This window comes from Eptatretus burgeri, chromosome 1 (genome assembly GCF_056783735.1).
Source record: "Eptatretus burgeri isolate ZD-2024b chromosome 1, Ebu_testis_v1, whole genome shotgun sequence".
NCBI lineage: Eukaryota > Metazoa > Chordata > Myxini > Myxiniformes > Myxinidae > Eptatretus > Eptatretus burgeri.
This window is the reverse complement of record NC_140961.1, coordinates 125,308,306-125,319,980: the sequence shown is the minus strand read 5'-3', so window position 1 is coordinate 125,319,980 and position 11,675 is coordinate 125,308,306. Positions and strand designations below refer to the sequence as shown.

At 42.8% G+C, this 11,675-nt stretch overlaps 1 protein-coding gene across 1 annotated transcript in view; it reads left to right on the top strand.

The window, feature by feature from the left end:
- The first annotated feature begins 5,141 nt into the window (after window positions 1-5,141).
- Window positions 5,142-11,675, top strand: part of LOC147035351 (extracellular calcium-sensing receptor-like) — a 35,218-nt gene continuing 28,684 nt past the window's right edge. The window contains exons 1-2 of the mRNA XM_085866976.1: window positions 5,142-5,269; window positions 11,264-11,537. Coding sequence (XP_085723102.1) covers window positions 5,144-5,269; window positions 11,264-11,537 — 400 coding nt within the window. The 5' untranslated portion in view covers window positions 5,142-5,143. The remainder of the gene's footprint in view (window positions 5,270-11,263; window positions 11,538-11,675) is intronic.

The following is an 11,675-nucleotide window of genomic DNA, read 5'->3' as shown; positions in this document are numbered from 1 at the left end:
GCTGTTTGCACATTACAATTCCAAGGTGAGAGCTGTGTATGATGGAGAGCATGTGCTGATGGAGACTAGGTGGCACTACAATATGCATACCTTTATAAATAATTCCATCAGAGTCACCTAACGCACTCTTTGAATCCCAGTACGGTCTCAATGGAATGGTCATTTCACTTCGATAGCTGGGCCATCCAGTGTGGATCACGTGCAACAGAAGTTGTAACTCTTGTTGAGTATGTTCCTGCAGCTGGACATACCTCTCCTTGGTGATGGAGATGAAGTCCAACATGGAAACCTGCTCCAGATTGACTTCTTGTCCCAACAACTGGTGAGTCTGATAATTTAATCAGATAAAAATTGAGTATTTTAGAAATACCACCTTAGTTGTTGACCTTGGGCCTATGTTGACCTTTTGGTTGATGTTGACCTCAAAAATAATTATTGGCCAGTTGAATTCACTGACCTGAAATATAAATCCTCTTCAAATTTAAAGTCAATAAGATGAAAATTGACAATTTTAGAAATTCTGCATATGTTGACCATTTGGTTGATGTGGACCTCAAAAACAATTAATTGGTGGCTGAATTCAGTGACCTGAAATGAACATTTTCTTCAAATTTCAGGTCAATCAGATGAAAATTGAGGATTGTATAAATACAAACATAGTTGTTGACCTTGGGCCTATGTTGACCTTTCAGTTGATATTGACCTCAAAAATAATGTTACGGCTGTGGAAATTCGCAAACCACCATTCAGGGCCCGTCGGTGAGATAACTCTAAGTACATGTGTAGTTAGCCCCAAACCCGTTGTTTAGAGGGAATTTATGTGATTCATTCGGGCTGCGACGCTTTGAGATAGCCGTTTTTCTGTTCTATCTTTATTTTGAACCAACCACGTCTCAACCACCATCACACAACAACCACCTTAACCACCACACCAGCCATCATCACCAACGACAACCATGCTCCAACCCTCAGACAACAACAACAACGCCAACAGCCACCACCTTTACCTTCACAACTCAATCCCGCAAACATCGCATCACCGTCATTCCCAAACGCCACCATAACCATCAAACCACCACCGATAAACCCTCCACCACCCTCACCTCTCTCTCCTTCTACGGCCATTCCCGCACCACCTGTGAACACTGAGCGTCGGCCTGTCTTGAGCTCGTTCAAGATACGCACCGAGCCGCGAGTACAAATTGCGGCCTTTCCGAGGGAGAATTCGGATCAAGAACGCTACACGCCCACTTCTGATCCGTCCAATTAGCAAGCGTGGAGCGGCTTCGCCCCGCCTCCAGGCACGTCTGTGTGAAATCCATAAATGCAAATTCTAGGTTCAGGGGAGGTTCACGCCCACTTTTCCTCCGTCCAATTGGCGAGCGTGGCTCCGCCTCCGAGGTCATCCTGATCCGGAAATTTGCATATTGTTTTCTCCTGCCGGCCTATAAAACGGCGAGCGCAAGGCGAATCGTGGAAGAGTCAGTATTTGGTTGGAAGAGCAGTGTGGCAGCGGCAGAGTGTGGCAGCAGCAGAGTGTGGCAGAGAGTGGAGTCGGGTGGCGAAGGCATCGAGTTGCATTCTGCAGTCGGCTGAGGAGAGTTGTGGGAATAGGCCAAGGAGCTCGGGTCCAAGGCGAGAAGGACAGCGGTCGGCGATGAGGTCGGGGTGGGAGATCGCTCGTCGTGGGACCCAAGCCAGCCAGCCATTCTCCCTCCCCCAGGGCATCAACAATTCCCCCTTTTCCCCACGCTGAGATAGTGCAACAAAGGGGGCCCCATTCCCACCCCACTCCAAACGTCGTGCCAACAAAACCCGCCAAGGAGCACGGAGTCGGGGCACAGCCACGCGGCCACATCTGCGGCTCGTTCGCCAACGAGTCACGAGGACGCGGGTCGGACCCACCCGGTCTCGCGGACCTGGCCACTCCTTCAGGTCACACGCGCATATTGGCCTACAGGCCCGTCTGCCCCCTTGTCTATGAGGGTGGCTTCTTTCCTTTACTTTTGAGTAAGTGTGTGTTGGCGCCGTCTGTAAAGTAGAACTGTATAAGTGTTGCCGTGTGTGCGCGTATTCAGTAGTAACTCTGCGTCATTGTTTCTCTTGTTGTAACTGCTCCATGTGCATTTTGACTGATTGGCTGTATATGTGTGCTCTCCGTGTGTCGCGTCATAAATGTGCATTGTGTGAACTGTTTTCCCATTTCGCTTCGTCTTTTCTTTATTGACCCTCCATCCTGCTTCACGTAAAAGGGTCCGTAGTGGGCTTAATACGCCCGATAATTAATTGGAACCGTCGAGGCCGACGATAACACCACTCAGTTATCCCGATAGCATGGAACGGACCGCTGAAGCGGTTCGTGTCCGGAGCCGGCCTGCGGCGAGGTACGATTGCCCAGTCGACCATCTGCGCAGGTACTTCGGTAGATCGAATTTGACGAGCAACCCTATCCTGCGCAGGTGGGCAATTGGCACGGGCGTGGTGGGGTTAAACCCCACCACGCCACCCGTGACTAGCTCCCGGCGTTGTTCCGAGAGGGTCACGACAGAATTGTCCGTTCCGGTGGGCGAGGCGGCTGCCATTCGAGTCGAGTGGCGGATCGCACGCCGGCGGGCGCGATTTCGCAACAATAATTACCTGGTTGAATTCAGTGACCTAAAATATAAATCCTCCACAAATTTCAAGTCAATCGGATGAAAATTGAGGATTTTAGAAAAACCACATTAGTTGTTGAACTTTGGACTGTGTTGACCTTTTGATCCGTGTTGACTTCTAAAATAATTGGCTAGTTGAATTCAGTGACCTGAAAAAAAATCCTCTTCAAATTTGAAATCAATCAGATGAAAATTGATGATTTTAGAAATACTACATTAGTTGTTGACCTTGGGCCTAATGTGGACATTTTGGTTTATGTTGATCTCAAAAATAATTAGCTGGTTGAATTTAGTGACCAGAAATATAAATGCTCTTCAAATTTCATGTTAATGGGATGAAAATTGAAGATTTTAGAAATACCACCTACGTTGTCGACCTTTTGAACTTTTGCCCTCAACAATAAGAGGCTTCTCCCTGATGACGATCTCGACCATGTGGTGAAGTTTTGTGAAGGTCGTTTTAAAATTGTCACCTGTAGGCGATAGACAGACAAACAAACAAGAAGATGTTGTGCAGAGCATGATAGTTACTTGCAAAATCAATTAAACAAATTTGACCTAAAAAATAATTGGCTGGTTGAATTCATTTACCTGAAAAAAAAATCCTCTTCAAAGTTCAAGTCAATCGGATGAAAATTGAGGATTTTAGAAATACCACCTTAGTTGTTGACCTTGGGCCTTTGTTGACCTTTTGGTTGATGCTGACTTCAACAAAAATAATTGGCAAGTTGAATTCACTGACCTGAAATATAAATCCTCTTCAATTTTAAAGTCAATCAGATGAAAATTGACAATTTTAGAAATTCTGCATATGTTGACCTTCTGGCTAATGTGGACCTCAAAAAGAATTGGTGGTTGAATTCAGTAACCTGATTTGAAAATTTTCTTCAAATTTCAAGTCAATCAGATGAAAATTGATGATTTTATAAATACAAACTTAGTTGTTGACCTTGGGCTTATGTTGAACTTTCAGTTGATTTTGACCTCAAAAATAATTGGCTGGTTGAATTCAGTGACCTGAAAAGAAATCCTCTTCAAATTTCAAGTCAATCAGATGAAAATGAGGATTTTAGAAAAACCACCTTAGTTGTTGACCTTCGGCCTATGTTTACCTTTTGGTTTATGTTAACCTCAAAAATATTAGTTGGTTGAATTCATTGACGTAAAATGTAAATCCGTTTCAAATTACAAGTCAATGGGATGAAAATTGAGGATTTTAGAAATTCCATCTCAGTTGTTGATCTTGGACCGATATTGACATCCAAAATTATTTGCTGGTTGAATTGTGACCTGCAATATAAATCCTCTTCAAATTTCGAGTCAATCGGATGAAAATTGAGGATTTTAGAAATCTCACCTAAGTTGTTGACCTTTGGCCTGTGTTGACCTTTTGACCTCAAAAACAATAGGCTTCTTCCTTATGACAAAATATACCATGTGGTGAAGTTTCGTGAAGATCGGTTTAAAATTGTGACCTGGAGGTGATAAACAGACATTCAGACAGACAGAATCAAAAGATTGACTGAGCAATATACTTGAAAAATCTTACGATTTTGCAAGTAACAAACAGACAGGGGTGAAACATAATCTCCTTCACCTTTGGTGGTGGATGTAAATTATGGAAGTATTATTGAGCAATGGAACCATTGTCATCATGATGAAGAATAAAAGTATATTGTGTCAATTAGATTTTCTACAAATTCAATATTTCTCGGGAATACACAATTGTAAAGTGTAGTTGTGAGAAAAAGTAATAATAATAATGGTAATGACATGGGAATCATGTTGGTGCTGTTATTTTATGCCAAGGAGATATTTAAAACATGATTTCAGTCTGTTTTTTTTTCTAAATAAATATGGAGGGCTCATGATACCATATCGAACTCGGAAAACGCTCGTGTCACATTCCTGGTTTTATGATGCTTCCATTCAGTATGCCAATTTTTGCCTGGTTGCTCAATTTGAATGGGGGTTTCTGCGATGCGCAAAGACATGACGAAAGGCGACTGTTCTCAAATGGAGATGTCATTATTGGAGGTCTTTTCCCATTTCATGATTCAGCAGTGGAAGAATACCTGCAGCTACAGGGTCATCCTCCGGAACTCATTTGCACCACGTAAGTTTCCAACGTTGTGGTTCATGATGTAAATTAATGAATGGTTGGTTCCACATCTAAAAGTTGCATTATATTTGGCAAAATGCAACATAAGTATTTCGACAAATTAATCAACAATGCTGAAACATCGTTGGAAAATGTTAATTTTTAATGTGAGGAACCCCTCTAAAAATAATCTCTGCTTTGAATGCCTTCTTGCCAATATATTTGGTTTAGGCCACGTTCTGAGTCACTCAAATGGGCCATAAGTATGGTTTTTACAATTCGAGAAATCAACAACAACGATACACTTCTTCCAAACATAACACTTGGATATGATATTCGTGATGACTGTTATACTCCCTCTTATGACATAAAGACTGGCTTGAAGTGGATGGAAGGAAAGATTGGTGGAGATGAAAGTTCTAAAATTTCTTCACCACAAGCTATAATCGGCCCATATATCACAAGACTTACAACAGTTCTGAGTACAGCTTTGGGCCTGTTCTATGTTCCCCAGGTAAGAAAACAATGTTATGAATTTATTGGAAAAAAAAAAAAAAAGTTGATATTCTTTTTCAAAATTTTTGACAATAAATATTAACTTATCTATCCAACTGGATCCACACATACTTGGAGCAATGCTCAACTTCATTAATATCCCAGTGTCCTTCAAAATGCAGTTTTTATGCTAATCTGTCAAAGTTACAAAATTTATACAATTTTACAAGGAAGATTTGACAACATGCCTTAAATCAGTCTTCAATAGTGTAGTAATGAAATTTATTTTTCGAACACATGTTTCTGAGCTGAAACAGTTGGATTTAATTTGTTTTACGCTTCTACAAAACTACCCACTGACGACTGTCGCTACAATTTCAGGGAGACAATTCCATGCATTCACCATTCTCTGAGTGATATACACACAAGGAACTTTGGCAATAGAGGTGGGCACTTGGCTCATCATGCTTGCACTGCACCAACCCCAGCATCCATGACTCATCCACACACAAACTACACGCTTGTCCCCATACCTCTCTATCTCCAACACGTCCAGGTATCTATGTAATTCCCATTTAAAACCTTAACTCCTCTTCATAGGTTGCAATGGTGGCCAATATGCCCATACCCATTTGGAAGATAGTGGCCAATATCCCGACACCCCTCTATCTCCATTGCATCCAGGGACCTCTCCAATTTCCATTTAAAATTTACCTCCTCTTCAAAAGTTCCAATAAAGACTCTCCTCATGTTGTTACTCCCTCCGCACACATGCACGACCACCATAGTTCCCGGCACACAACCCGAGAAAATATCATCCAACATTCCATCAATATCCCCCATTCCCACTCTTCTAAAACCAATATAAACTCTATTTTTGGTATCTTTGTGACAAAATTGAGAGTGTACATATTCAATAACCTCATCCCTGAAAAAAACTATCTCCCTCGTCAACCTCCCTCCCTTCCCATCCGATGCTCACAATCACGCACACATTCACCAACACCCACATTATCCGCACAACCATCCTCGTGCACAGTCACAGCACTCCCATTACTTGTTGCAGCCACAGCACTCCCAACACTGACCACACCAACCACAACCACAATGCCATCACCCTCGTTTGAATGCCCACAACCATAGCACTCCCATGTGCACAGCATGCCACCCTATTTTCACCTACATTTTCAACCGCCCATCACACCGAGTTGGAACCCACCTCCTCTGCACCTCCAATGCCAACAGCACACTCAGTAATCCGATCATCACCCACAACCTCTGCACATGTCACGCCACCTGCACCCACTGCAGCACAATTCCTCCCACACTCCAACAACGCATTCAACTATCATAATCCCATTCAACAAACCCAACTGACTTCCTTCAACCAATCCACCCACTCTGAAAATTTTTGAAAAGATGTCAAACCTTTCCTCGTTTTGTCCACTAATGCACTAAAAGAGCAACCTCCAGACATTTGTAGCAGGAAAGACACCACACATTCACCAGCAACCTGAATATTGCCCACATACTATATTCAATACACTGATTATAAGCGTTTGTGGATTTGTCCACAGCCTTGTGCTTATCGAGTGGCATCTGCTTGGTCTTGTCCTTTTTCTTCCTCTGGTTTTGACTGCTCAGTTCCACCACTGGTAACGAGCCAGTCAGTACCATGCACAGTCGACCGGACTCCCGAGCGACCCATCTCTCTAACATTACTGCTCAAGAAGTCCCCGTTTTGAGATCTACCATGTTCATGCATCTATTTCAGCCTCAAGGCAATGTGCTCACCTCCACGATGCTCACTTCCACCTGAACCACACCCTCCACCAATGGCACCTCCATCTACCTATCTGACCCCCTATCACAAGGCTTCCAGGAGCCCAGAGTTTAGCCATCACTTGAAAAAAAACATTACCCATGTCTTCAATCTGCCTGTCAGGACAATAACCAGCTCGCTGCATCGGGTGACTCATGGAGAAGACACCTAGCACAGACCCACTGTCGGGCCAGAAGGGAGTCCTCCCACACACAGTATATCACAAAGGTGGTAGCTCCTGGCTCTGGTGTGTAAAACTACATGCTAGTGCACTGGACTCGAACAGATCTCGCTTCTCTGCCACAATTTCCTGCAGTTTGGTCATGTTGTAAGGTTACGACACCATGGTTCATCGTGATGTTCCCTAGTTCTCGCTCTCAATCCCAGTCAGGATCCACCATCTGCATAATAGACGATACATTTTGACAGAGATGTTTGTCTGTCTCAGTCTCGCCAATTTTTTTCAGAGATGGCCAAACAGATCTTCATCAAACTTTCAGAGGTTCATTATTGAGTGCTGTCATGGAAAATAACTCAATTTCCACAAGTTGGATCAGCATACCGAAGGAGAATCTTTAATTTTGTATATACGGAGGAAGAACATTGAATGCTTGACTGAAACATTCAAATGGACTTCCCTGAAACATAAGCCCGAAGCAATTCTTCTTATACACAACTTGACATTACAAAGAAAGGGAGGGAGAAATTTGGCAACTCAACTGCAGGGTTCACTGATAAGCATTAGGGAAAAGAACTCAAACTGCAATACGTGTCCAACTGGGTGAAAGAGAATGACATAATTATGGCAAAAGTTGCAGTGTTTTCAATCAGGTCACCCTGTTTCATAACAAGACATTCCTTTTTTCAATATTTAGGTTAAAAGACTCTTAGGTAAAGGGAAACATAACTGACAGCCAATTCAACTATCGCATAAAAATTAAATTTATAAAGCACCAGCAACAATTATCATTGAGAGTACATAAATATAATTATTTTTCTTCCACAGTGTCGTGGAGTATTTTAGGCAAAAATAGAAAAAACTATGAATTTTGTTTTTTAAGTTGGAGAAAATATCTATTTATATGCTTTATTTTAATTGCTCCATAGTGCCGAAACCTTTCCAGATAGGTGAAAGGTCATATTAAATGATTCCTGACCAAATTCTACAGTGGGTGTAGGGAAGTGTTTTAGGCCCCCACAAAAAATAAAAAAATAAAAAACAACAAAATTTGATTTCTTCAAAATGTCAACAGGGTGAGAACAGCACTGGGCAGTGCCAGTTTCCCCTGATCGTACTTCATAAATGGCCCCTGCCTTACTGCCATACTAACTCTCCTTTTGTGTGCCCTGTGGCCTGTGCCCCCTGGTGCTGTCAACCTCCATTCTGCTGAAAAACCCTTCTGTGCTTATTTTGTCTCGGCCCTTCAGCGTCTTAGACCTCTTTTATCAGATCTCTTTGGAATCGCCTCCTTTTGAATGCAAAGAGCTCTTCCTCTTTCAACTGCTCCTCATAATATAGTCGAGCTAGGCTAGTTGATCGATGCTGTTGCTTACAAAAATCAACTGACTTCCAAAAGACAAAATGTACACTTACAATTTCAACGTGGATTACCAAACACAAGAATGCCAGAGGAAAAGCGGACAAATGCACATTCTAGCATCATTATTGCAAGCATTTTTCAACCTTGAGGCATTATCATCAATCGATGTCAGCTTAAAATGCAGAGCTTGCAGCGAATGCTGTCTTGTTAGAAGGAGACAAACAAAAAGTGTATTCGTGGTGCAGCTCTGAAAATATCATCGTCCAAATACAAACAGAGTTGATGCCCCAACATTACCAGGTAAGGTTTTTGTATTCCAAGGAGCTGGTATCTGTGGTCACAAAAATGCAATTTCGTGGTTACAGATGTCATCAGGGCAGAGAAGCAAGATTGAAATTGATTTGATAAACCCCACGATGTGATCGCTCAAAAAAACCCTTTAATGCATTTGTGGGTCTTTATAGACCCTGGGATAGTTTGGTCATGACGCGATAACTTTGTTGTAAAAACGTTTTTATGCATACATTTTTCATACATGCTGCGAGTGAAGGGTGATGAATGAAAAAAAGTAAAATAAAAACACAAACATTCAGGCTCGGTGGGCGAGTGTTATTTTGAAAAACATTACCCTGTCACATTGCCCTGCATGATTGTTTCACTATAACTGTGTAATAAAAAAATGTATATATGCATGAACTTTCATATATGCTTCAAATAAAGGGGAATGCGTGTGTGTGTGTGTGTGTGTGTGTGTGTGTGTGTGTGTGTGTGTGTGTGTGTGTGTGTGTGTGTGCTTTGGTTCAGGGTTCTCCTCTGCATAACACAGAAGGTCCAGCTCACCATTGCTTCCTTCCCATTCAACAGCTCCTTGAAATATCTTTCCCACACATTCAATACTGCTCCCCTCTCTGTCACTGTCCTCCCATCACTATTCTTAATCACCACACCTCCTCTCCCACCCCCCTTCATGCCCATTATCATCCTCATCTCTGTCATGAGCCAATTTATGTATTATCTTCCTCCCACCATCCTCTTCCAACTTGTTGCACCCCTCATCTACCACATTATTTCTTGCCTTATCCACAGCTCTCCTTGCTGCTTTCTTCTTCTACCCATACATGTGCAGTAACCCTCCAGCTGCCTCCCTCCTTGATCTTATCCATCCTCTTCCAAACCTCCTTATTTTCACCAACTGCTTTTGCTACCTACTACATCCACCATACCTGATTTCTATCCCTTGACGATGCACCCATTCCTAACATCCTTCCACACAAAACTACTGCAATTCCCTTAAATGCCTCTTTCTACTTCTTCCACTCTTCCTCCAAACGTTCCACTTCTTCGTTAAGTTGATCATACCTGGCCCTCATTCTCTGCTTGAACTCCATGACAACATTTCCCCTGCACTTCCCCCACATAATATTCCGACCCTTGCTCTTAACCTCCCTCCTTTTCTCCATCCATACCACAAATACCACAGGCTTGTGCTGGATGGTAACATGCTCTCCGGCAACTGCCTTACAATTCTTAACCTTCCACAACTGGTGCTTCCTTACCACCACTAAATCCAGTTTTGTTCTGTGTTGTCCACTCCTATATGTAATCTTGTGACTTTCCCGCTTTTGAAAGAATGAACGAGCTATGGCCTTCCCATTCTTTGCCACCACCTCTACCAACTCTTGACCCTGTCTGTTCCTCATTCCCCAACCAAATTTACCAAAACATTCCTCTTCACCCAGCTCTGCTACTCCCCCCATGCACGTTAAATTCCCCCACAATGCACAACATAATGTCCAGCTCAACCATTCCCATCATTCTTTCCAGTGTGTCCCTGAATTCCTGTTTCTCCACCCCAGTCCTTCCCGTTTGTTACCCATATACCGACAACACACAAATCATTTGCCTATGTACCACCAACCATGCCATAAATATCCTTCCCTCCCATCTTTCCATTCTGACCACCTGCTTGCTGATCTCTTCCCATACTATTATTCCCACACCATTATGTCTTCCATCCCCACCCGTGTGCAACAGCTTTCATCGTCCTACCAGCCCCCTCGCCCTGTCTCCTTTCCATCTGGTCTCCTGCACACACAACACTTCCAACCTCCTTCTCTGCATCATATCCTCCACTTCGAGTCCTCTCCCCCCATTGATCCCACATTGAAATTACCTAGTCTGACCTCACTTCTGAGCAGTTGCCCCCCTGGCAGTGCTAACACCATCTTAATCAGTTTGGAATGCTCAGGTCATCATTCAGCTGTGCTACCATGGCTGACCTGCTGGACCTACGACCCTCGTCTGTTGTCATAATCGTGTGTGTGCAGATTGGCTGTTAGTAGTGTGCAGAGCAGTGCAGAAAAACACACACACTGCTCTTTCTCCACTTACTCCCCTTCTCCCCCAGGTCTAAACATCAACCGCTGCACAAAAATCCGATGGTGTGAAATAATAAACCTTGCACAAGCATAAATTAGAGGAACTTACCTCGTTAAAAAAATGTAAAAATATGAAAATGGAGTTTGGATTATGACATGAATTTGTGTGTGTACTGAAAAAAATATGCACATCTGTCTCATTGTATTATGGCAGTACACAAATGAGCAGATCAAGATTAGATGATTTTTTTCAGTCGCTCTCCTTTTTGCAGATTAGCTATGGTGCCGGTTGCGACAGTCTTAGTGACAAAACTCGCTACCCCTCATTCCTCCGGACATACCACAATGATGTACATTTTGGCACTGCATTTGCACATTTTGTAAGAAATTTTGGCTGGACATATGTTGGAATTATAGCGATACAAGATGAATGTGAGCGGAAAACATTGGCTATGTTTCTTGAAGAAGTTGAGCCTTATGGTATTTGTATTGCTTTCAAAGAGATTTTACCCCGACACTATAGTTTCTGGGATCTTCAGAAAATTGGTGAGCAATAAAGCTTTACATCATTTTTATATCAGTTTTCCAAGATTCAATTGTAGTCGGAAGAGAGGAGATTGGGACCATACTCTGAGCAGAGCGTTGGTGCTGCTTAAACAGTCTCCTTGGCGATTGGGCACAATC